The sequence below is a fragment of the Lacerta agilis genome, chromosome 6 (assembly GCF_009819535.1).
Source record: "Lacerta agilis isolate rLacAgi1 chromosome 6, rLacAgi1.pri, whole genome shotgun sequence".
Taxonomy (NCBI): domain Eukaryota; kingdom Metazoa; phylum Chordata; class Lepidosauria; order Squamata; family Lacertidae; genus Lacerta; species Lacerta agilis.
The window spans coordinates 56,937,312-56,963,638 of record NC_046317.1 but is presented as its reverse complement, the minus strand read 5'-3'; the positions used below and the strand labels follow the sequence as shown (position 1 = coordinate 56,963,638).

General features: G+C 40.0%; 1 protein-coding gene, 1 long non-coding RNA gene and 1 other non-coding gene across 6 annotated transcripts; 2 read left to right on the top strand and 1 right to left on the bottom strand.

The window, feature by feature from the left end:
• The first annotated feature begins 4,164 nt into the window (after positions 1 to 4,164).
• LOC117048710 lies at positions 4,165 to 7,670 on the top strand. The gene is made up of 3 exons (XR_004426868.1): positions 4,165 to 4,270; positions 5,363 to 5,515; positions 7,586 to 7,670. It is a non-coding gene; the product is annotated as an uncharacterized LOC117048710 (long non-coding RNA).
• LOC117048709 (interleukin-20-like) lies at positions 7,034 to 26,240 on the bottom strand. Of its 4 annotated transcripts, none has more exons than XM_033152893.1 (8): positions 26,035 to 26,239; positions 22,055 to 22,136; positions 20,175 to 20,416; positions 18,406 to 18,588; positions 16,189 to 16,251; positions 14,850 to 15,002; positions 13,650 to 13,724; positions 7,034 to 7,158 (listed from the first exon to the last, which is right to left on the bottom strand). In XM_033152893.1, the coding sequence occupies exons 4-8, from the start codon at positions 18,544 to 18,546 to the stop codon at positions 7,135 to 7,137; spliced, it is 456 nt and encodes a 151-aa protein (XP_033008784.1). In that variant the 5' UTR covers positions 18,547 to 18,588; positions 20,175 to 20,416; positions 22,055 to 22,136; positions 26,035 to 26,239; the 3' UTR covers positions 7,034 to 7,134. The 4 variants fall into 4 exon arrangements, with proteins under 4 accessions (XP_033008784.1, XP_033008783.1, XP_033008781.1 ...); XM_033152892.1 differs by lacking the exon at positions 7,034 to 7,158 and adding an exon at positions 11,942 to 13,455 and having other exon boundaries at positions 13,650 to 13,721; positions 26,035 to 26,240; XM_033152890.1 differs by lacking the exon at positions 7,034 to 7,158 and adding an exon at positions 11,942 to 13,455 and having other exon boundaries at positions 26,035 to 26,236.
• LOC117049307 lies at positions 7,201 to 7,384 on the top strand. Its single transcript, XR_004426937.1, has one exon. It is a non-coding gene; the product is annotated as a U2 spliceosomal RNA (small nuclear RNA).
• Positions 26,241 to 26,327: the final 87 nt, after the last annotated feature.

Sequence of the window (26,327 nt, the reverse complement as noted above, 5' to 3'; positions counted from 1 at the left end):
GCAGTGAGCCACAAAATCCAAGGTTCCCACTCTTGCTAGTACTGTCTACTAAAGCCTGTCAGTGGATTTTTCAAAACCAATCCATTGGATAAAGATTTGGTGACTTCACAATGATAAGTCTGGAACAATACTTTTTTAAAACATATATTAAAAAGTGGGACCTGCAACAGGCTGTGCCATCTATCTATCTATCCACCCGGTCAGTAATATAAAATGTCAGGTGCTTAAGGAGGTCAACTCACGCTCCTCTTTCCTTCCTGCATTTCTTATATCCTTCCTCCCCAACCGATATTCAACATTCCATGGGCTTTTTTGTTTTGTTTTTTTGTGGGTTGGTAGCTTTAAAATAATATTTCTTCTTCTGCAAACCCTGGGATTTTCCCAAGCAGGCTGATAACTTGCTCTTGTTTCTCAGTAGCACCATATTGGTTCTGTTTCGATCAGGATTGGGGCGCTGAGTTTGCTGTTCTATTGATTCATTTTCAAAGTACTCAATACCACTAAGCAGGGAGTGAAGGGCTTATCAATGACTTATTATTGCTGCTGTTGTGTTTGTACACCATTGGCACTGATTGATATAATATTAGTCAAAAGATTTTCCAAGACTAAGTTAACCCCCTCCCCTTTTCCGGCTGCATGACAGGCAGAAATTTAGTTGGTGAAGCTTTCCCAATAGCTTTGGGGGGGGGGGCTGGACCCCCTTCTATTAAATTTCTGCCTCCCATGCATTTCTTAAAGACATACAGCATTAGGAACAGTACCAAAAGTCGGTGACATCTCAAGCCAAGAACTTCTCATTCTATCTGTGTGTCTCGTTGCAAGAAGGCTGAGTACTGTACAGCCAAATACTTAATTTCTTTTCTTGGTAGTTCATTTCTTTATTACAGCCTGCAGCATATTGCTGGGAGGCAACTGGAGGGTTCGACCAAAAATCTCGTTACAAGATAAAGGTAACACAAATCAAATCAGGGTGTTACTAATTCCGGATGCTGTAAAACTTTATAATATAAATATATCACTACTGAGGACTTTATGATCACAGGGCAGAGATACAATGATAACATGAAAGCATGGGCATAAACATATCAAACACACATAGGTGTTCAGTCCTGTTCAGACAACATATTTGTTTTGACTGAAAGAGAAGGAAAGAAATAAGGCAATCTGGAATGCACTTGGTGGGCTCTTCCTCCATAATATTCAAAGGGAATGTGCATATGCACAGATCCTGTTTAGAAGCTATGATACCCCATGCACACTCAGGGCAGATATACACCATACATTTAAAGCACACAACTTCCCTCAAAGAAAGTTAGGAACTATAGTCCCCCCCCTCCAGAGTTATAATTCGCATCACCCTTAGGGAACTATAGTTTCCCAGATTCTTTGGGGAAAGTAAATGTGCTTTTAATGTGCAGTGGATGTGCACATTAAATATATGGTGTGGATCTGCGCTCAGTCAACACAAACAGGACTAAATATGCTATCCAAACAGGACTAAATATGGGTGAAAAGCATTCAGATCCTCTGAAGAACACTCTACCATGATTCCTAACCACCAGAGTATTTTCAGAATTTGTTTTTTAAAAACCTCAAGTTTCTGACATCTTTGCCAATAGCACCATGTTGTGAGTGAATATCTAAATCTATCACTTAGATCAGGGATGGGGAACCTGTGGCCCTGCAGACATTATTCACACCTGACCATTGGCCATGCTGGCTGGGGCTGATGGGAGTTGGAGCTCAACATTTGGAGGACCTCAGGTTCCCCGTTCCTGAGTTAGATGTTCTGAACTCCTGGACCATTTTCACAGAACAGAAAGCAGATTGTTTCCCCACAGGGCTGACTTCATATTAGGTGTATTCTCTAACCTCATATCTCTTCCCCCCCCCCCAAAACCCCATGAGATATAGATGAGAGGTTACTCCATAAAATATGTAGCATTTGCAGATGGGCCCACTGAAATTGCCATTTCGGCACACATTTGTCATGGAGATATATAAGGCTAGTAGTCCTGTGTCGAGCTAACCTGGAAATAAAGTTGGCAGTGCAAACAAATATTCTGCTGAATGGCATGTATCAAGAGTACTTGATGTATTTTCTACACCTGTGTGGGGGTGGCATCTTTACTATATGCCAGTTATCTCAGTGATAAATGTGTGCACTGTTCTAGGAAATCTGTTTTGGCTGAGTAAACTTGTACATAATCAGGCGAGAAATCCAAAGGGGATTACTAAGCATTTCATTATCTTCACTTATCAGTATATAAGTGGAAGACGGTCTCAAGGGCAGGTATACAATGATTACCAATAAACAGGGAAGGCATCTCAAAACACGGTAAGATATTTCAATGATCTGTTTGCACTTTCACAATACTTGTAAGTGTGAACTTATCCACTCTACAAGATAATAGATATATCAGATAGAAAGGCAGTATCCAATACAGCATATAGATAGATAGATAGATAGATAGATAGATAGATAGATAGATAGATAGATAGATGCTGGTAGGTAGTTTGTAGGTAAAATATATGCATCTTGTTGTATGTTAATTAGATAATTCACTGTAAAGGGCCATTTTATAAAGTGATTTTAATTCTTCAAAATTTAAGAGCATTCTTCCCCCGCCAAAAAAGGAAAAAAAGAAATTCATTTCTGATCTTCTATGTCCATTTTTGTCTTTTCTTTTGTATAGTTTCAAAAAATATCAGATACTAAAAAGGTGAAGAGAAGTTCCATGCAATGAACACTATTATGTACATTAGGGACCCCTATTTAGGCTGCAGCTCCCTGACACGTATCTTAACTTGTATAAGTTGTTCACTTGTCTTTCAAAGCGGACAAACTTGCCATAATAATAATAATAATAATAATAATAATAATAATAATAATAATAATAATAATAATAATAATAATTTATTATTTATACCCGCCCATCTGGCTGGGTTTCCCCAGCCACTCTGGGTGGCTTCCAACAGAATATTAAAATGCAATAATCTATTAAACTTTAAAAGCTTCCCTAAACAGGGCTGCCTTCATAGGAAACCAGGGTACCTGAGGCAAACGTAATCACCATGAAAAGTGTGGCGTTGCGGTGCATGTTGAGGGCTTCATCCAAATTTGACTGGAAAATGGTCATTGATGTTGCATGAAGACGCTAAACATTAATATGTTTATTGAGAACTACCAACTGATTCATTTCAGTGGGACCCTTTTTGAATCAAAGATTCCCGTTGCTGTTTTTCTATTATCTTTCATTTTCTTTACCTCAGAAAAAAACTTGATACTGTTTTTCACGTTTCCTGTTTGTACTTCTTTCTACTTTTGAGACCTGAAACCCTTATTGCAAGCAGCTCAGAGGAGGTTGTGCTGTAATAACTTGCAGAATCCTGGAGGTCCTTAAACATAAGTTAGACTTTATTAACTGTTTACAGAATGAGGAATCTCTGTAAAAAGGAAGCCATGTGGCTTCTCTTATTGCTGAATCATTCCTTACCCAGAGGCACCTTCCAGACTCCTCTGATTCACTTAAGCACAAGCCACTTCTTATCCTCACAACAACCCTGAGAGGTAGGCTAGACTGAGAGATGGTGACTGAGCTCTGTGGCTGAGCAGGGCTTGGGTCTGAATGGCTTTCAAGTGAGAGAGATGCATGTACTGGAACAAGAGATGGGGAAATATATAGGCGTTGCAAGCTATTTACCATACATTCTGGCTCATCATATAGAAAAGGTTGGTGTATGCATACTACTGAACAGAATTATGTAGATGAGCCCCATTGTCCAACAAGCATCTTGCAGACCTGTTAAAAGACCAGCATGTACCTGTACAAAGTAGGGCTGTCTCACAGGTCTTTTATTTCCCATTAATAGCTCTCCTGGCTGAATAGTGAATGTTTTCTACCCAGTGCTGAAATGGAGGGTGTCTGCATCCTCTTTCTTCTGCACACAGCCTTGCTGCTGTGTTTGATCCCTACCAGCAGCCTCAAAAAACTCCACTTTGGGCACTGCATGGTATCTGTGGATATGTATGAAATGCGGAAGGGATTTGGAGACATCAAGGAAATGACTGTGAGTATTGGTGAAAGGAGGCTTCATATGTGTTTGGAATTGCAGTGAATTTCGTACGGGGAGCTTAGTCACAGAGACAAATCTTGATGCATCAATTTGTATTACTGAACCCTTTGGGCTTCTTCTTCTTCAGCAGTCTCAAGATCAGCACACAAGCATCCGCCTCTTAAATGGATCACATTCTCTTCAAAATACAAAGGTATCTCCCCTAAGCCATTCAGTGATTAAACTGGGGGTGGGAGGACTGTGTGTGTGAGTGTGAGTGAGTGAGTGATTTGGCAGACTTTTCAGATTTTCTTGTAAATCTTTGTCCTTGGAAACTTGTTGGTATAAGCTTTCTGTCCCTTGCACATTCTGTTCTCTTATTTAGAGAAGGGCTCATATTCCAACAAAATATTAATCTTAAAGTCTTGTTGAGCTCAGTACAGTGGTACCTCTGGTGACGTACGTAATTCGTTCTGGAGGTCCGTTCTTAACCTGAAGCACCACTTTAGCTAATGGGACCTCCCACTGCCGTTGCGCCACCAGAGCACGATTTCTGTTCTTATCCTGAAGCAAAGTTCTTAACCTGAAGCGTTATTTCTGGGTTAGCGGAGTCTGTAACCTGAAGCGTATGTAACCCGAGGTACCACTGTAGATGGATACAATTGGGCTGAAAATCTTTCTTTATTCAGAATGTGTCTCCTTTGTGCTCCTCTTTGTGTGCCCTAATATCTATGTCTTTTGTTGGTGTTCACGTATATGCATCTCATATGTTCACATATATGGATTCTAATATATCGTTGTTCCGTTTACACAATAGTGCCAAAGTTGGCAATAGTTCTGTAATCAAAGCTAACAAGGTCTTGTATGTAATCAGGGACTCAAGGAATACTGCTTGATCAGACTCCAAAGAGGGTTTGATTTCTAAGATTCTGTCCTGTGATTTTAACACTGATTATTAGTTGCATACATGCTCTGAATATATGCATTCCAATATTTGCTTTTTTATATTGGTATTTTATTTAATACTTGGTATTTTATTTAATATAAAATTAGATTTCAGCATTAGATTTTTGACAGGTCATGGCTGACATTCAATGGAGTTTAGTATTAGTAGTATTTGTTACTTGATATATATGCAGTATTTGAGAGGTGACATGGAATTTAAGGAGATAACTAAGATGTTTCATATATGATAACTGAGAAAATCAAAATGACTGTGAATTGTCAAAAAGCCTCTGATTTGAACTGTAATGCATTATTCAATGAAATGTTGCCTATTCTAATAAGTTATCCTGATTTGCTTTAGTCTGAAGACAGGTGTTGCTTTTTTCATTACTTGTTGAAATTCTACCTGGTGAATGTCTTCAATCAATGCACGGAAGGAAGCAACTTTCATCAAAGGAGAGTCAGCAGGATTGCCAACAACTTCCTCAGTATTAAGAAGGAACTGACACTCTGTGTAAGTTGCAGCAATGAGCAATCCTATAGCAGCAATGGGCACACCTATAGTAGCTTTAGTACATAATACCAGTAAAATCATGCATGCACTGAAAACAGATAACACCTCATACAGTACAACCTTGGAATGAGTCTATGGGCCAGGTATTTCAAATTGGTCATAATGGGTTTCAGTTCTCCCCCTCTGGGGTCAGCCAAGACAAGGAAAGTGCCCAGAACATTGGTGCCTGCTTTTAAATGCATATCTTGTAAATTCCCTGTGGTTTTTGTTGTTGTTTTTATGGGAACTAACAATCTGAGTAGACAATCCACATTCTGCTCCAATCATGCACAACTGGATCAGAGTGAAAATGAATCAATGGGCTCATAGTTTCCTCTTATGTACAGCTCCATATTTTTTTTCCACAAAGGGGTGCAAAAATTGTCAACAAGGCAGCATGTGTTTTTGGAGTGAGGAAAATGTTCGTGAAATCTCTCTCTCTCTCTCTCTCTCTCTCTCTCTCTCTCTCTCTCTCTCTCTCCATTTCAGCTCAGTGTTAAATATATAACTCCAAATTGGTGGATGTTTTCATTATGGCAGTACCACTGCTACAAAGCTTCCTTGAGGTTTTCAGTGCATCTCAGATGCATTTTGTGGGCCTGAAATCAGCAATGATGCATGGTTTTTAAAAGGAAGGAAGAAAAACATGGCAGATCTGTACAAACAGAAGTAATCAGAGAGCTTTTCACAAGTACATCAGACCTAGTGGGTTACTAGATTTCTCTCTCTCCACCCAGAGCAATCACTTGGGTTAAGGCTTTGGTTTTCAAACTGTAGGGAGGGCCCTTGAGAGAAGAGGGTAAATGACAGACCCTTCAGAAGTGAGCAGTATTCACGGAATACTGAACTCAGTGGAACTTATTCCAGAGTAAGCTAACAAAAGACATGAATGGGCAAAATTGCATGCATAGGGTTGCCATATTTCAAACAGGGAAAATCCGGATGGAAAAGTTGTTGCGCTTTTTCTGGAAATTTGCAAAAAATAATAATGAAGTTTTTGAGCTATTTTTATGGAAAATAAGCAAAAAACAAAAAACAAACCACTGGGTTGCCACACGTCCAAATTTTCCCAGACATTTTAACGATTTCTGCCCAGACACTGCTGCTGCCTACAGTATTCCGGATATGTCCGGGAAATTCTGGACATATGTCAACCCTATACATGAATGGGGGGGGGGAGGAAAGGGGAGTGTTCCTACATTATAAAGCCCTCTAATATTCCTCCACCCCAATATACAGGTCTTGACATGAGGCCACAAATGGCTGCACATGAGTATCTCTGCAAGTTTGAACAAATGGGTTGAGCTTGGTTCTGGGGCAGGGGAAAAAGTATGTTTACAAGGAAACCCTGCTTTCAAAATGTTAGAGAAATGTTGAAATAAGTGCAAGCTGCATGCAGAAAAATTGCCACCCTCATAGAATTGTCATAAGTAGTGGATGTATCAAGCAAAAACTAAATAATTACATACACAGATGTAGCACAGTTGATAAAATGGCTTTAACTCTGAAAAACTTCAGATAACGTGTCAGATGCCAGTCCCTTGTCAACTTCAGTTATGTTGCCCATAGTTACATGGATATCATCTGGTAAATATCAACTCCATCTGCAAGAATGATTCCAGGATATATATTAAAATCAGTTTTGTATCGCTTCTCAGCCTTTTGGCTAAGATCAAGTGTAGTGTGTGTGTAGTGTCTTAATAACATGCATTCAGTAAACCTAAATTCAGATTTGTAATTTAAAATTGGTCTTCAGTAAAGTGCCAAAAGCTTGCATTTCTTCATTAGCCTTTGTAGTAGTGTCAAATACTGTAATACAGTATATCTCTCTTTGATGTTCTCATTGCTACATTTTCTTCTTCCTTTGGCTGACGTGGCACTGGATGACCAATTTAGTAATTCAGCATTTATTTTTGCATTCAGTTCAGCAGTACCGTGAATTTTGTTCCACTTGAAGATATATGTTTGAACACAATATACATGAAGAAATATGTCTAAACATAATTTATTTAATAGATTTTTCCCCTTCAGGATACTGTCACAACATGCTCCTGTGGGAAAGAAGCCAATCAAAGATATGAACAAATTCTGAATCAGTTTCAGAGGGTAAATGTGTTTTCACTTTGCAATTTAGCTAATGGGATGCAGGAGCTCTCTTGAGCGGGTTGCAGGATTCTGGTTTTGAACTGACAGTTGGCATGAGACCAGCCTGGCTGCAACCCTTCTCCTGTCACTCCAGAAGCTGTCTTCATGGCTTGTTGAGAAAAACAAGCACAGCATTTCCCAAGCCTAGCTGGCAACCTAGAATTGTAGAGTTGGAAGGGATCTCAGTCTCTTCTTTTCCAGGTTTCCAGACCCTTGATCATCTTGGTCTCCCTCTTCTGCACACGTTCCAGCTTGTCAATATTCTTCTTAAACTGGCACTCAAAGCTGGACACAGTATTCCAGCTGTGGCCTGGGCAAGACAGAATAGAGAAGTACTTTGACTTCCTTGGATCTGTCTGAACAGTATACTTCTGTTTATGCAGCCTAGAATAGCACTAGCTTTTTCTTTTGCTGGTGCATCACACTGTTGGCTCATGCTAAGCTCAACCAACCATGGCATCATCATGGCAGAACCAGATGAAAAGATCCATAATTGGATCTCCTGTCTCTTAAAGAAAATAAAAACAAGTGGGCAGGGAAGGAGGGCACTTTGGATTGAGAATGTAAAATTTTCCCCTAGCACTGCTATAAATTGTCCATAATCCTGCAGAAGCTGCTGTTTACCCTGTTAAGATACCCATACATACAGAATTTTCTGTTATACCTTGCTGTACAATCAGCTACAGAAGTAATGCAGGATACACCAAAGATATGTCCTTTGTTATCCAGTATTCACATTGGTTGTTTGGAAAGTTTATCTTTTCCTGTTCCTTTTCAGATGGACTCACACTCTGCAGCAGTTAAAGCCCTTGGGGAGCTCGACATCCTACTGGATTGGATCGATAAGACAGACTAGGAAAAAGGCTGGACACAAGAATGGCCCATGCAGAGGAGATGAAATGAATTTAATTTTGTGAACCCTCAAAAGCTTCATCCACTAGCATTGATGTTGAATATCTGCCAAAAGCTCCAATATCTGATACTGGATATCTATATTTGACACCTGGCAATAACTTGTAGTACTATGTAACCATCTCATGTGCAATGCAACTTCCCTCGTTTCCTTGTTTCATGCATCCCTAAATCTTTTCTGGGTTTTCCCTCAGCCCTTCAGAGCAGATTTGCTCTGCTCTGAGGCCTTGAGGCACTTGCAAGGGAAAGAGGGGGGAGTCCCATTGTGCAATCATAAATCCTTGCACTGTTGGTACATTTACTTGGTGCAAGCGAACATTTATTCTTCTTGACATTATTTATGTGTTGGACCCAAATATGTACAAAGTTCATTTGATCTAGCGCAGTTAAATCACTAACTAAAAAATTTCCCAGAGAGTCCCTCAACTCTCCATGGTTTATGTTTGGGACAGCATGGGGGAGAAGGAATGGATGAAAATTGACATTTCTACAAGCAGAACATTCCACTGCTAACCCCATAAATGATCCAGTACAGTACTAAATAATTATCAGCCAGTGTTCATGGCTATTGCACTTGCAGTTTGTAGTATTTCATGATATGTTGTAGTGTTGGTGTTGACATTATTTATTAATAAATATTTATTTATTGAGCATGTTTATATCCTCCTGCCTTTCTAGCCAAAAGGATCAGCAAGGTAGCTTCACCTCAGCATAAAAACAGCTTGCATTATAAGGAGTTTTTGGTGGGCTTCTTGTGGGGGATATTATGGTGCCCAATCTTTTAAAGGACTTGATACTGATATCCATTTACCCAGGAGTAAGCCCCATTGCACAGAGTAGGGTTTAAAGGTAAAAGGACCCCTGACCATTAAGTCCAGTCGCGGATGACTCTGGTGTTGTGGTGCTCATCTCGCTTTACTGGCCGAGGGAGCCAGCGTTTTGTCCACAGACAGCTTCCGGGTCATGTGGCCAGCATGACTAAGCAGCTTCTGGCGAACCAGAGCAGCGCACGGAAACGGTGTTTACCTTCCCGCCGGAGCGGTACCTATTTATCTACTTGCACTTTGATATGCTTTCAAACTGCTAGGTGGGCAGGAGCTGGGACCGAACAACGGGAGCTCATCCCATCTCGGGGATTTGAACCGCTGACCTTCTGTTTGGCAAGCCCTAGTGGTTTAGACCACAGTGTCACCCACGCTTTTTACTTCTAAGTTTTTTTAAAAAAGCATTGTGTTGTTGTTTTGCGACAGGTTTTGATGCGGAGAACTGGGGGAGAGGCTGGTTTCATCTTTATACATTTTGTCTCTGGTTCTGTGAGGCTGCGAGGCAGGGGGGGGGTGCTAGGGTGAAATCTTCATTCCCTCATTTTATTTCTTATACACATATTTAACCTCATCTGTAGGACAGAGTTGTAACATGTTGTGAGGTGTTCTGAAGTGAGTGAATACATTTTGTGTGTGGCTATGTGGTGTTTAGTATGATCATATTCTTTGAAGTGTAGGGTTGGTTGCAAAACCTGCTCCTTTCAGTCACTGACAAAAGATGTCTTTGCCAGTGCTTGTTATTCTGAGAAGTTGTCTTTCCCAGCTCTAAGAAAGCTGTGTTGTCTCAGAGCCCCAAACTGACATAACCTGATGAAGGAAACCTTTGGAGAACTGTGTTGGGAGTGCAAAGGATTCCCCTTTTTGTATACTTCATTAAACAAATATCACATGGACCCCCATAAGATGCAACAGATAAATTTGTGTAAAATGTATGGTATTAAGTTGCAAAACAAAAAAAGTAAATATCACCAAAGCATTAGTGCTAGATGCAAATTTATTGCTGTATCTCCTGCTGCAACAAGAGAATTCAGGGAAGCTCAGGTCAACACTAAATGTTTTCTGAATGTGAAACATTTTGGAAATATATTGTTTGAGTAGATTACACAAAAAATGTGTTTCTCACACACAATCATCCATTTAGCAATACAAAGAGTAATACAGAAGGTATTATTTCAAGACAATTACAGCAAAGTATAGCATTTAATTGCATTAAAATCAAATGCATTGTGTAATTATGGCTGTAATCCTAAACACATTTACTAGGGAGAAAGCCCTACTGAGCACAGCTGCACTTCAAAGTAGACCTTGAAAGGCAGTAGTAAAACAATATATAATGTATAGTTATATAAATTATATGCAGAAAATTGTGCTGTATAAATACTGTATAATTACAGGTGGAATTGGTCCATCGGATGTTTTGTTTTTGTCCCAACTGAAGTTGATCTTATTAAGAGACTTCCTTGTCTCAGCTTTGTAGTATATGAGAACTCACAGTCTTTAATATATTTACAGCACAATCCTATGCACGTTTACTCAAAAACAAGTCTGCCTTACTTCAGTGGAACTTACTCTAGGCTCTTGGTGATAGGGCTACATCCCTCACATTCAAACCCTAGCATATTTACTATGAAGTATGCAGCACTTAGTGATAGCAGCCTTAAATTTATAAGCTTGGGATCCAGAACTCCCATGAACAGAACTCTGCTCATAGGACACTCCTGCAGGAAGGAAAGTTATACAGGCAATTTTCACTGCTTCCTGCTTCCTAGTTCAGCCCCTGTGCCATCTGAAAAGCTGCTCTGGAGGACTAGAGCACTCTCCAAAACAGGCTGGGAAATGGTGGTGGGCAGGAAGAGGGAACATCACCACCTCTTTTCTTCTGCTGGGAGCATCTGCTGGATCAAAGCCTGTTCCATGATGAACTAGTCTAATCTAAATATTAATATTTCAAGATTTACCAGTAATAGCTTATATTTGGTTCCTACAATCAGTTTACCTATTTGCTCCATTTTCTATGGACATGATTTCTTTTAGTGTGTTGCATGTGGAGAGACAATGGATAGTTTGTGTTATCTGCAATTAATTATGTGACATGCCCCAATTAGCATTTCCAAATTTCTTCATATAAAAGTTGGTATGTTATTGAACTGGTAGCAGCCTTCCGAAGTTATTTCATATTGGACAAAAGTATCTTTCAATTCCCCTCATCAAACATAATTGTCCCTCTTCTCCTTTATTTGCCAGAGTTGTTCTCATTTACAAAATTAAGTTGATTTTGCACATATCCACCCATTCACTATAGATACTTCTCTAATCTTCTATTTCTGACTTACCATAAACTGAGCTATGCCACCATCCCACAAATATGTCTTTCCTTTCCTTTCCTTTCCTTTCCCGCCCTGTGCTGCATATTATATCAAAGTAATTGGCGTGCCTGGCTTGCTCTGGTCCATGGGGTTACGAAGAGTCGGACACGACTGAATGACTGAACAACAACAACAACAACAATTGGGGTTAATGGCTGTATTTGTTTTTGGGTTTTAGAATCCCATGTCCTAATGCCCAGTGAAAGATATTTATATGTACAGCAAACATGTGAAAAATACAAGTTCCAGGATGGCAAGGGACAATAATGCACAAATTAATAAAAAACAAAATGATAGGGAGTTGTGGCCTGGACATGTCTAACCATGAACACATGCAGCCTTCCAAGAACATACATACAAACTTCTTGAAATGAGTGAAAGGTGTTCAAGAGCAGACATGTTTTGAACAAACTGAACTTTTGAACAGTCCTGAAATCCAAACAATTGCCTTGATTCCCCCCCCCCCCCAACTGTCCTTTGCAAATCGGCAGAAATGTGATTCCTGGATAGCATTCTTCTCCAGCAGAAGGAAGGGTATGGAGAAGAATTTCATGAAATCTCAAGGAAGAGATGTTACTGCCTTTTCAGCTCTCTGAATCAAAGCCCCTTCTACACATACAAGCCACTACAATGGATGTGAGCGGTCCCTACATGAGCTGGTTGCTTTTGTGTTGGGAGTGTTCTATTCTGGAACCTTGCCTTCATATGCATAACTTTTGTCATCATATCATAGATATTTTGAAACCTGCTTTAGGAATAGTTAAAGTTCAACAGAAATGAAAGTGCTTCCAGCATAATACTTTTGATATCCATGAGAGTGTTTTTAAATAATTGTGATAGAGATAAACATGTGGGGGGGGGGAATATGTAGACAGCAATCACCTATTCAGGGTTGGGTTCTTGTTGCTGTTTTCGATGTAAGCTCACTGGAAGAGAAAAACTATCCATAATGTAGCTTGAAATGCTTTGTTTTTAACAATATGTTTTGCCTGACTCCTCCTCATTTAACAATGGATGGGTGCACTGGCAATCTACTCAGTACGACTCCTGCGTCGGTCTTGTGGAAAGAAATGGGAGCTGTCCAAGACAAGAGCACATATGCTTTACAACAAGATGCGGTTTGATTTGGTTTTGCTTCTCATCTAATTGTAGAAAGTCTTGCATGATTCGGGAGGTGGTGCAATTGACTCGCAGATGAGCAAAGAGAATGTAGGAAAGTGCTACCTGACTGGAGCAGAGGTGCTGTGCCCAAAGCTAACTCCATAGAGCTGAACCTTGGAAGACCCATAGCAGTCCTGCTGCTAAAGTCAAACCCTTCCTGTTCAAGTACGGGGGCTGTGTGTGTGCATCGTTCAAGCCCAGCGCCCTATGCAGTTCTCTAAGGCACAAGAGGGCTTTGCACCTTAAAGCATTGGGGGACATTGGTCTATTGACGTGTGTCTGCTCAACCACGTGGAAGTCTAATGGGCACCCAGGTGTTTTTCAAAGCCCCCCAGCTAGTGCCCACTAGTGAAGTGCCCACTTTTATCTCCTTAATTCTCTAGAATGGACTATGTAACACAGAATACTGATTCTGATTCTAATATGCCTCCAGCCAATTAAGCAGGATATCCAGTTCTCCAAGGGCTTTCATAGCAGCAAGTGTAACATCCATCTGTAAGTTAATTGACATGAAAACTTGGTCAATAACAAAAGCATTTTGGGGTGGTACATTAGCATTTGGGGGTGGGATATAAACATTCCCCTTTAGTCACCTGCTGCCTTTATTTTTGTTGTTAAGATTAATATCATAATCAATAACCATTTCTATTGCACTTTAAAGTTCAGGTTGCAGTCCAGTCAGTTTACCTGTTCATAGTTGGTGATGATCTGCTGATATTTGTTTGTTGCCTCTTCCCCACAGTTGCACATATTTTCATCCTGCTGGGAAATTATAGTAAGAAAGCCCCTTAGTATAATAAAATTCAATAGAGGTTTGGGACATACTAGTTTCGTCAGCTGCGTTTTATCAGACTGTACTACAGTGAATCCATCACTACCACTAATAGTGAACTTGGGTGGTGAGTGCTGGTGGAAATAGAACCAAAGTGGAGCTATGGAAAAAATCTTTCTATTCTTAAATTCAGATCTCTATATCAGATTGTATTTTTTTAAAGAAGTCCTTGTGAAAATTCATTAGATAGTGCAAATTTCTCTCTCTCTCTCTCTCTCTCTCTCTCTCTCTCTCTCTCTCTATATATATATATATATATATATATGCAATTTTGCTTAATATGCACATTTATACAGAACATTTACCCCTAAAATAATGCATTTTGTACCATATTTTCACCATATTGAGCCCAGTCCTGGCCAGGGAGGGTGGGATATAAATAAAATTTATTATAATAATTATTATTAATAATACATGCATTTTAATGGAAACTTTACCACTTTGTGTGCATTTTTATACATATTACTTGGCAGGAGAACTACAATGCAAACTTTGGAGAAGTGCAAAATTCAAAGGATGGCTGTGTTTTAGTTCATATATTGTAAATGTAAGCTAGATAGATTCACCTTTTAACAGAAAAGAAAAAAACAGAAAACTGAGGTAGAGGGTAGGAGTTTGCCCTGCTTGTGTGTAATGGCCAGCTGCAACCCTGAATGAACAGCTCTTGTGAGTATGGAGGTTACGCTAAAATATTCTGTGGCAGGCCTCAATTGTTATCTTTACTTCAGTAATGCTCTGTGGTAGTTGTTCAACATTGGGGCCAGAACTGCCTGCTTGTGTACTTCTCTGCACATTCCTGCTAATTCTCTACATTAGGCATTATCTATTGCATAATATCTTTAAAATATATCACAAAACGCCACTCAGTTCTCTGGCAGTATCTCCTCCAAAGAAAACTGACCCTTTCAAGTGGTTCACATTCTATAACTTAAAGAAGGCAACAGTATCGTAATGAACAGATCTGAAGATTAGTCAGATTAATTTACATCCCTTCCTAATAAACATTCAGGGCAATGAAAGTATGATAATTTCCACAAAACCAGCATGTGACTTACACAGACTCTGAATTTCTTCTCTATGCTGAGGAAGGAGTTGGCTATGCCACTGATTTTCCGATTGATGTAAAGACTTCCTGTCTCACAGTGCCTGAAGACTTTGTCCAGGTAAAATCTTAAGATGCTAAGAGCAAGGCAACAGCTATCTAAAGTCTCCAGGGAGAGAGTTTGGGTTTATTAAACACTGTAAGACAAAGCTTCCAGACAATGGCAGTTGTAGATTTTTCAGAACCTTTAGGCAAATTTGCATTGAGAAAAGGCTTCCCACACACCAGCAAGGAAAACTGATAAAAGCTTATATCCTGCTCCCACCACCCCAGCCCCCCCAGCAGGCGAACTTGTATCATATCACAATGGGTTGTATTCAGCTTAGTCATCTGCAGAGTAGACCCAATAAATCCAATAGACTTAACTTAGTCAAGTCCATTGTTTTTAATGGGTGTACTCTGAGTGGATGCAAACATTATTTCAAAGCATTTGTTGTTGCATTAATGCAGTGTTTCCCATCAGCCAGTGGAGAGTCCTGTACTACTGGAACTGCCATATTAATGCAGGTTGAACTAATTAATTAAAGGTTTAAAAAAAAATCATGCTGTTGTGGGAAGCAGCTCAGATCTGCATCTAAGGCCACTTTCCAAAACCAGTGCCTTCAGCAACACATCATTTTCCAATTGATGCATTTCTTGGTTGGGAATGCTGGGATATCAGCAATACAAAACTCACCTACATCATTTACAAGGTTTTTTGCCACCCTCCAAAAGCTGACCAATGCTAAAATAGCCTTAAACATAGTGTACACGTCAGCAGTAGGTCTTGTACCATTAAATGGACCTGGGGCTACAAGCATTCCAAATACATTTACCTGGAAGTAAAGCCAACTAAAGACAATAGTGCCTACTTGTCAGTGTAGATGCACAGAACTGCATTATTTGTTTAGAAGAGATATACAGCAGCACTCTGCACAGAATAGCAACTTAACATTCAGCAAGGCATTTCAACCCATCTAAAGCCATACCATTCAAGAAATGTACAGCATTTGTAGTCTCCTCAGCCCACTCTCTTTCTAAAATCCCTTATATCCTGCCTTTCCATTTTAAATAAGATGCTCATGCTGAATTACAACAGATATCTAAAATCAACCAGCCAAGGGCAAAAGAGATGGCAAGGTAGTTTCAGACAAAAGTAGAATGAACTGCTCAAAGTAGGATGAACTCTGTGATTGTTAATGTCCATTTAAATCAAAATCTGCTTGCTTTCCACAAGTTGATTCAAATATATTAATAGTGATATCATTTTGTTACAGAAATCGCAAAGAGATATTCTAACTAGTAGCACTTACTTGAAAGTTATGCAGAGAATGTGGGTGCAAAATGCTTGCTGTTCTGATACGATCTCTGGCTTGCTAAATGGGGAAGAGAGACGATCCAGTCTGATTATGTGCTTTTTGCTACACCGATCATTAAACAACTACAGCCCAACAGCACATAAATATAGTTTAATATAGCTGTAGGCTTCAGCTTGAAAAAAAGGTAACAAATCAAACGATACCTGGAGGATAAAGCAATTGTACTTTCAGATCAGCCATATTTATATTGTCACAGGGTCTAAGTACGTTTCTTGGTGCTAAGACTGCATTGGACAATATTGCTAAAAATGTTAAACAGCTTTTGGAGTGGAAAGATTTATGGGAACTGATAAAATGTGATTGTTAAAGTTGAGTTTCTGAATTGATTGAAACGAAACATTTCTGATCTAGTAAACAAGCACCCAACCAAGAATGTATGGAGGTAACGGTCATCTGGGTTTGCTGTAAATTTCAAACTACTGTAGTATGCTTAAAGATGAAAAACTTCAAATCAATTCTTTAAGTTCATCTAAATCCAACACCCTTTTCTTTCCCCACACTGCACAAGAGTGAGAGTAATTCTACTGAAACTTCTTACATTGACTTTCTTTTTAAATGTTGAGAGACTCCGTTTTCTTCAAGCAATTTGAAGAAATTCTGCAGGGGGAAATGTTTCTTACAACATAACTTTAAGCACATTTACTCATATGAAGGTCCCATTAGTTTCATCTAGGTAAATTTAGGACAGCAAGCTATTTTTTATTTATTTATTTGATCAATCTAATTTAGTTTAAACCCATTCAACCTGCACCCACAATTCAGTTTTCCAAATCAACTCGTGGATCAGTTTAGTAATTAAACATTTGCAGTAATTGTGTTAGCTGGTGTTGCTTCTTGTCCTGTCTTCAGTGGCAAAATAGAACAAGCACTTGTTATCTTCCTGGTGGTTGTCTTTTAAATATATGGATATTATTAGCCTACACGCAACTTAGAAGTTCTCTCTATGCTGAATTAATTGTGGCTATACCAAAACAATCATGCTTTGTTTTCTTTTACACAAAGGTTGAAAAGCACCCCTTATTTTCCTCATGCTTCAGCATTTTTTGCAAACACACCCATGTTCTCTTAATGCTAGAGTTGTCATATTTCAAAAAGTAAAAACCAGGACACCCCGAAAGTTTAGCACAGCCTTTCAGAAATCCCCCCCCCCACGTCATTTCCACCTTTGAAATCCTAGTAATGTCTGGGACGTATGACAGCCCTATTAATGCTACACTTAATGTCCACAGTTTCTTCTTTTCCCTCACAGTCCTCACTCTCATTTACATACATTGTCATTTAATCCTATTGGTTGTGGTGGCCCATGTGAATTTGATGATGATATGTAATACAATGCCATTGTGGACATTTGGAAACAAAATCAATTGGATTTAATAGTAAGGTGGGTCAATGAAAACTGTGAAAGAAACGAGGAAGAAAGAAAATATTGCCAAGAACTGTAAGCAGGTGCCAAGTGAATAAAATAATGCCAAGGAAGCAATGAAATACTTCTAGTATTTGGCAAAGTGGGGATTTATTTTGCCACAACCCATTTAACTGTGCCATGAGCGCTATATTTGACATAAATACTGACAAAGAGAATATTTGACACAAACCTACTGAATACACTCAGAACTGTCAATCTTTCCTCCAATTTCTTGCTCTTAAAAGTCATCCCCACTCTCACAGCTATCAAGACTTTTGGACCTTTGTGAATTGTAAATGCTCAACTCAAGGAGTAATGAAGGGAAACCATTATCGTGTTGGCTTCCATATGTCCTCTGCACTGAGTCTCCAAGAGATTAGCCCATGAGTAGGCAAACTAAGGCCCGGGGCCCGGATCCAGGCCAATCACCTTCTAAATCCAGCCTGCGGACAGTCCGGGAATCAGCATGTTTTTACATGAGTAAAATGTGTCCTTTTATTTAAAATGCACCTCTGGGTTATTTGTGGGGCCTGCCTGGTGTTTTTACATGAGTAGAATGTGTCCTTTTATTTAAAATGCATCTCTGGGATATTTGTGGGGCATAAGAATTCATTCATATTTTCTTCTTCAAAATATAGTCCCGCCCCCCACAAGGTCTGAGGGACAGTAGACCGGCCCCCTGCTGAAAAAGTTTGATAACCCCTGGATTAACTCTTATGATAGAAGGATCGAAGAACAATACTTACAATGACCTTTTTAATTGTACCAAAGCCATCCCGGATTTCATTAATATTCATTGAAATGCTGCAAGGTCCAAACTGGAAAAACCTGTCCCCCAAAACAGGCGCCAGCAGTAGATAGAGAAAGAGGCTAAAAAAGACTTGCATAGTCTGGAGAAAGAAGAACCTCTGGGTGGCTAAAGTGTGTTCCTGTTAAGAGGGGAAATGTTTTTGAATTATTTTGCCTCTGCATTATGCTTCATGTATCATCTATGAAGTGCTAATAATAATAATAATAATAATAATAATAATAATAATAATAATAATAATAATTTTAACATGACTGGTCACAAGTGGGTCAGATGTTAATCTGATCCAGACATGCAACTTCTTGTATTGTTTTATTATTTTCACCATATGCTATCTGCAACTTCTCCCTTTATATTCTTCCTTTATATTTCACAGTGCGATAGTAGTGCTTTCTGGACAGAACTCTGGAGCAGAAATAAGATATCCAATAGCAGAAAAAACCTGGCTGGGCAGGTTGAAAACCAATGAATATGCAACCGCTGCTGATAACCACTTTGAGATTTCTTTCTACAATCAAGCAGTACTGTATATACATTTTATTAAGTAAGTAAGTAAGTAAGTGCAAAGTGAAGCCTGTTGGGGTTGGTTAGTTAGTTTATATTTACAAATATTTGCTGTTGTGGATGCCTTGTTGAGATTTCTGCATTGCAGGGGATTGGACTAGATGATCCTTGGGATCCCTTCCAAGTCTATGATTCTGTGATTTTATGAATCACTGGCCTTACCACACATATATACAAGAATAGCTTGCAAACTTGACTTTAACCTTACAAGAGAAAAAACCAAGTTCATTGTAGAAAGGTCCCTGGAGCCAGCAGCTCAGTGGCATAAGTGTCTTAGAGAGTAATCCAATGCATGTCTGCTCTCAGTCTGGCTTACTTTCAGGTGAGTGTGTATTGAACACAGCTTCAGGACTCAGTGTTAGGAAATACTGTATTAGTAGAGGATTAGAGGGGGGGAACTGTAGCACCTTTATATTAATTGATAATTACCCACTACAATTCTGATTGGTCCACTTTAAGGTATGGGAAATCATCAAGAAGACAGGTGATCTTCCATTGAAAAAACAGAGGAAGACTGGGCAAAAGAGAACCACTTCTGTCACTTGATAAAACCAGTATCTTGCCACCTGAAGCTCCCGCCACACCCTTCCTTTGAAGGAAGAACCTGCGTCCAGGACCATGTCACCAACTTCTAGGGACTCGTAACCAGAGGTACCACTGTATTAATACCCAGGTATAGCATAATCTTATTTAGCGAAAAGTAAAATTTTAGATATTAGAGCATAGAGATAACTATTTTTATAGTTTGATGTGCACATTCAGATAACATATAACTGGTTTATAAGCTTTTGGAGGGGCTTCTATACCCATCAGTTGTGAAATTAGATACAGAAACCAATTCCACTGTAGCATAATCTCATAGCATTTCTGGCCCAGAGATTGGCTCTCATGTAGTTAGTTGCATCCTAATTCTGGATTCTTGCCTGTCAAAAAACAGTGTAAGTTTACAGCAGCTACTTGGATCTTTGCATGCATACTGATCACTCATTCGAAGCATTTTGCTGCTGGTACTATATTACTTTCAAACAAGATCAACTAGATACAAATATGGTATAACTGCATATGCATGTAAGCAGGGAGGCATGTTGTAATTACCGAAAAGTAAGCCAAATGCATAGATATACATCTTGGATAGTGTCTTACCTTAGGCTTTGATATGTAGGTGCTTGCCTCTTGATTTGATGATGAATCTGAAAATGTCTGATGGTTTTATAGAGGTGAAGAGCGGAAATAAGTCTTTGAGGTTTTTTCCACGCGTCCTTTTCTCAGTACTCCATTTCCATGTAGTTTTCCTGTATTTGGGAGTGGGAATTTTGGAGTTTCCTTGTATTGATTCCCTCCAAGATGAAAGGTTGAGCTTCACGTAGCTGTCCCTTTTGTCTTACCTATTTAGCAGGCATACATTGCAGTGAATTCCAAAATCCTACACCTGTCATTGCTGTTGTCTCAGGAGCAGAGGGTTGTATCCAACACTGGCAAAACAGAATTCTACCCACCCAATATGACACCAGTCCTGGCCCAACTGCACTGGCTCCCAATTAGTTTCCAAGGTCAATTTGAAGTGCTGGATTTGATCTATAAAACCTTCTGCAGCTCAGGACACAAATACCTCAAGAACCGCCTCTCCGCATATGAACAGACCTAGACGTAGACCCTGCAATCATCATCTGAGGCACTTCTTTGTGTGTCCACTCCATGGGCAGTCCAGAGAGCCCATTTGTGGAACGTTCTCCCCAGAGTGCCTGCCTTCATTATATATCTTTAGGTGCCAGGCAAGAACATTCTTCTTAAACCAGGCCTTAAACCACATCGTGTCTCATTGTTAAAAACTGGACAGGAAGGGTGTGGAAACTTGCTGGGACATCTTCATTGCCTGTGTCCAGCTCTGAACTTCTTTTTCTGCTCCTGAGTTGCTGAACCATGACTCCTTCATTCTGTGTCTGAGCCTGTACTGTTACATGCCTGAATAAAGATCTCTTCCTTAATTGCTCAAGAGCGCTAAATCAACTTTCATTGCACAACCTTTTATCTTTGTAGACACCCACAGTAAAACATAGACATATAGAGATGGGGCCAGGCAGCATTGCCTTATGCCAAGGATGACCCTTCATGCCCCAATACTCATGTTTCACATAGTTTCTTATCCAAACTATAGATTACCATGACTATGCAGCTCAGAATTTTCAGAAGACCCTAGCTCTTATTTGGAGACAAGACAAACTCTCTTCAAATTAATTGTTGGTTATATCAACTAAGATATTCCATCAGTGCACATATTTTTACTTGAGCAATGGAAAATTCCCCCTTCTTCCCTATCTGTGCTTCCCACCTGCTTCAAGGTCTCAGTTTACAGAGCAACCAGTAGGGGCTACAGGGACGACTGGCTCTCCTATTCAATGAATGCCTTCCAGTCCACTCTTCAAACAAAAATTCATGTTAAGTATAATTTCTATCCCCCCACCCATTCTTTCCACATTTTTATCCGCAAACACCATTTCTGAAGGCTAGCTGTAACTAAAATCATTTTCATCTTCAAGGCTTTACATTCTGATATTCAATTACAAGTCTTTTTGCCATGACTTACTTACTTCTTTCTTTCTTTCTTTCTTTCTTTCTTTCTTTCTTTCTTTCTTTCTTTCTTTCTTTCCTTCTTTCTCTCTCTCTTTCTTTCTTTCTTTCTTTCTTTCTTTCTTTCTTTCTTTCTTTCTTTCTTAGCAATTAGCTTGTTAGGATGTGAGGTTTCCACACACACCCCTCATTTAAATACTTAGGCCACTAGGAATTTTCAGCTCTTCTAGCTTACTTTGCTTGGTCTAGTACAAAACAGCATTTCATGTATATGATATCAAACATAGTAGGCTGTGTTCTGCTGGCACTTCCCATCGTGGTCTATTTGGCATTGTGGAGCTAAGGTGGAGGAGAGGGCGGGTACCTCCAGGAAGAGAGGTGCATGAGAAAAGGGGGTTCCTACAAGAGGCATTATTTTGGATTGTGCCACCCATTTTGTTCCTTAGGCAGCCTACCTGCTAGAAATGACCTTCTCTTAAAATATTGATTGATCCACCTGAGAATTTCCTTCTTTCATCACTTCAGCTGCTGCTCTGCCTGCAAGGAAGATGGAAAATTAACATGAGGCAACTGTATGTCAAAGAAGGCTGTTTGCAAATGCTGCAGAAAAAACAATTTGAAAAAAGAGACTATGTACGTATTTTTTTAAACTAAGAAATCTTTAATCCAAATATTTTATTTTTTAAAAAAATGGGTTTTTGAAGCACCATGAGTGAGAACATCAGACTATCTGGTACTCAGCAGGACACCAAACTGCTCTCTTCCTTTCAATAGAATCAAACCACTGCATGGCAAACTAATATGTTTGCCACCTAAAGAACTAAAACACAGTGAGAATGTTTGCATTTTATGAAGGAACACAGGAAGGAGAGTTTGAGGATATAAATCGGATTCTTGCCCTTTCTTCCATAATGTCTCTGCTGTATGGTGTTCCAATAATCTTCATTTAGAATTCTAACATTAAAGACCTTCTTGAAAAGTCTTTTGCCTCATGTTGAAGCCCAGGGTGCCCAAAAGTTAATAGTTCTGATTAAGGATAATTCTGGAGCTTTGAGATTTGCAATGTGTTCCATAGAATTTGAAACTTGTGGGGTTGGGTCCTTTGGTCCATCAATCCATACATGGATGACTGTCTTCTGTTTTTGTAGGGACTGCTTTATACACCAGTGGTCTGAGGAGTATTTTACCACACAACTAGGCCCCTTATGGATGGTCAGGCTGTACAATAAAGATGGCACCACCTAATTCGGTTTGGTCCACTTTTTCTCAACCACATATATGTCAGTATTTTTTATTATTTTTCACTCAACCACATATATAATTGGGAGTTGAGTCCTCTGCTGTATATGTGTCTTATAATTCACTTATTATTCTTGTTACAGGTAGCTAGCCGTGTTGGTCTGCCGTAGTCGAAACAAAATAAAAATAAAAAAATAAAAAATTCCTCTCACTATATATAAGGGTCTGGTGGCTTCTGTTTCAGTGTATCTGAAGAAGTGTACATGCACACGAAAGCTCATACCAAGAACAAACTTAGTTGGTCTCCAAGCTGCTACTGGAAGGATATATTTTTTTATTCTTGTCATTTATTGTTCCATGACTTGGTCATTTTCTTATACAGTGGTGCCCCGCTAGACAAATGCCTCGCTAGACGAAAAACTCGCTAGACGAAAGCATTCGTCTAGCGGAAGGCTGCCCCGCTAGACGAAAAAGTCTATGGGGCTGCCTCGCAAGACAAAAAAATTTCGTCTTTTTTTTTCTTTTTTCGTTTTGCGGAGCGCGGCTGCCATTGCCGCTCCGCAAGACGAAAAACCCGCTAGACGAAAATTTTCGCAGAACGAATTATTTTCGTCTAGCGGGGCACCACTGTATTAGGGAGGGACCTCTTCCTTTGGTTTTTCTGTTGACTAAATGCATTCAGGCATGGCCAGACACTACACATCAAACCCGCAAGGGAAAGTGATATTAAACTGTGGAATCTCCCAACAACTTTTGAAAATACATTTTCTTTCCTGACAAATGAAGCAGAATTTGCTCATTTATAGGCTGTACATGGAGAAGGTTCCCCCCCTTTGTACTTCCCCCTTACATGCACCCCAAATTATTTTTACTTGTCTCTGGTAATTTCTTCTCCTTCTCTCCCTTCACACTCAGTTTGTACCATACCCCCACTCTCTCTTATCCAGTTAGTCATCACCATCGTATGAAATTTTTGTTGTTGTTCAGTTGTTCAGTCGTGTCCGACTCTTCGTGACCCCATGGACCAGAGCACGCTAGGCACGCCTATCCTTCACTGCCTCTCACAGTTTGGCCTAACTCATGTTAGTAGCTTCGAGAACACTGTCCAACCATCTCATCCTCTGTCGTCCCCTTCTCCTTGTGCCCTCCATCTTTCCCAACATCAGGGTCTTTTCTAGAGAGTCTTCTCTTCTCATGAGGTGGCCAAAGTACTGGAGCCTCAACTTCAGGATCTGTCCTTCTAGTGAGCACTCAGGGCTGATTTCTTTAAGAATGGATAGGTTTGATCTTCTTGCAGTCCATGGGACTCTCAAGAGTCTCCTCCAGCACCATAATTCAAAAGCATCAATTCTTCGGCGATCAGCCTTCTTTATGGTCCAGCTCTCACTTCCGTACATTACTACTGGGAAACCATAGCTTTTACTATACGGACCTTTGTCGGCAAGGTGATGTCTTTGCTTTTTAAGATGCTGTCTAGGTTTGTCATTGCTTTTCTCCCAAGAAGCAGGCGTCTTCTAATTTCGTGACTGCTGTCACCATCTGCAGTGATCATGGAACCCAAGAAAGTGAAATCTCTAACTGCCTCCATTTCTTCCCCTTCTATTTGCCAGGAGGTGATGGGACCAGTGGCCATGATCTTAGTTTTTTCGATGTTGAGCTTCAGACCATATTTTGTGCTCTCCTCTTTCACCCTCATTAAAAGGTTCTTTAATTCTTCCTCACTTTCTGCCATCAAGGTTGTATCATCAGCATATCTGAGGTTGTTGATATTTTTCCCAGCAATCTTAATTCCAGTTTGGGATTCATCCAGCCCAGCCTTTCGCATTATGAATTCTGCATATTAGTTAAATAAGCAGGGAGACAATATACAGCCTTGTCGTACTCCTTTCCCAATTTTGAACCAATCAGTTATTCCATATCCATTTCTAACTGTAGCTTCTTGTCCCACATAGAGAAATGGATGAGGTGATCCGGCACTCCCATTTCTTTAAGAACTTGCCATAGTTTGCTGTGGTCAACACAGTCAAATGCTTTTGCGTAGTCAATGAAACGGAAGTAAATGTTTTTCTGGAGCTCTCTAGCTTTCTCCATAATCCAGCGCATGTTTGCAATTTGGCCTCTGGTTCCTCTGCCCCTTCGAAATCCAGCTAGCACTTCTGGGAGTTCTCGATCCACATACTGCTTAAGCCTGCCTTGTAGAATTTTAAGCATAACCTTGCTAGCGTGTGAAATGAGTGCAATTGTGCGGTAGTTGGAGCATTCTTTGGCACTGCCCTTCTTTGGGATTGGGATGTAGACTGATCTTCTCCAATCCTCTGGCCACTGCTGAGTTTTCCAAACTTGCTGGCATATTGAGTGTAGCACCTTAACAGCATCATCTTTTAGGATTTTAAATAGTTCAGCTGGAATATCATCACTTCCACTGGCCTTGTTGTTAGCAAGGCTTTCTAAGGCCCATTTGACTTCACTCTCCAGGATGTCTGGCTCAAGGTCAGCAACCACACTACCTGGGATGTATGAAACCTCCATATCTTTCTGGTATAATTCCTCTGTGTATTCTTGCCACCTCTTCTTGATGTCTTCTGCTTCTGTTAGGTCCTTTCCACTTTTGTCCTTAATTGTTGTAATCTTTGTACAAAATGTTCCTTTCATATCTCCAATTTTCTTGAACAGATCTCTGGTTTTTCCCATTCTGTTATTTTCCTCTATTTCTTTGCATTGCTCGTTTAGAAAGGCCCTCTTGTCTCTCCTTGCTATTCTTTGGAAATCTGCATTCAATTTCCTGTATCTTTCACTATCTCTCTCGCATTTTGCTTGCCTTCTCTCCACCGCTATTTGTAAGGCTATTTGTAAGGTATGAAATTAATTATTAACATTTAATCTCACTTTTCTCATATCCTTCAACAGATCCCTGGGATGGACTGTCCTGTTTCACCACTCTGCCCCACTCCCACCCCGCTTACCAGGGTTGTGCAGCTATGGCAGTAACTTCCAGTAAGCAATGCTGTATCTTGCAAGAGTTCTGCAAAATTTCTCCAGAAGCTTCCGCCACCACACAACTCCAACAGTGGCAGGGATGGGCACAACACTCATGGAGGTGCTGCCCCATGGGATTCCACTACCTGAAGTGGCTGCTGCAGTCTGCCTCATAGGCATAGGTCCTTTAGCACTTTCACCTCAGAGGAGGAACACCTACCTTTCCCCCTCAGCTCTGAACTTCTCTGTCTCCTGACCATCTTTCCTCAGCATGCAAAGAGTTGTGGGTGCTGGTGCTAGCATTGATGCAACCAAAAGGCTATGTCATAGGTAGCTGGGGAAGGCAAGTAAGGAAATATTGAGTAAGCTGTGGCATTAAGGCTCACACAAATGTGGCCCTAGGGCTCCTGGTGGGTATCAGCCTACAGTTTGAAAAACTCTGGTCTAAAGAGAATCAGCCCAATGAACACCCCACCCCCTCGGTGAAGATTTCCCAAGTGAAAGTGCTAGACA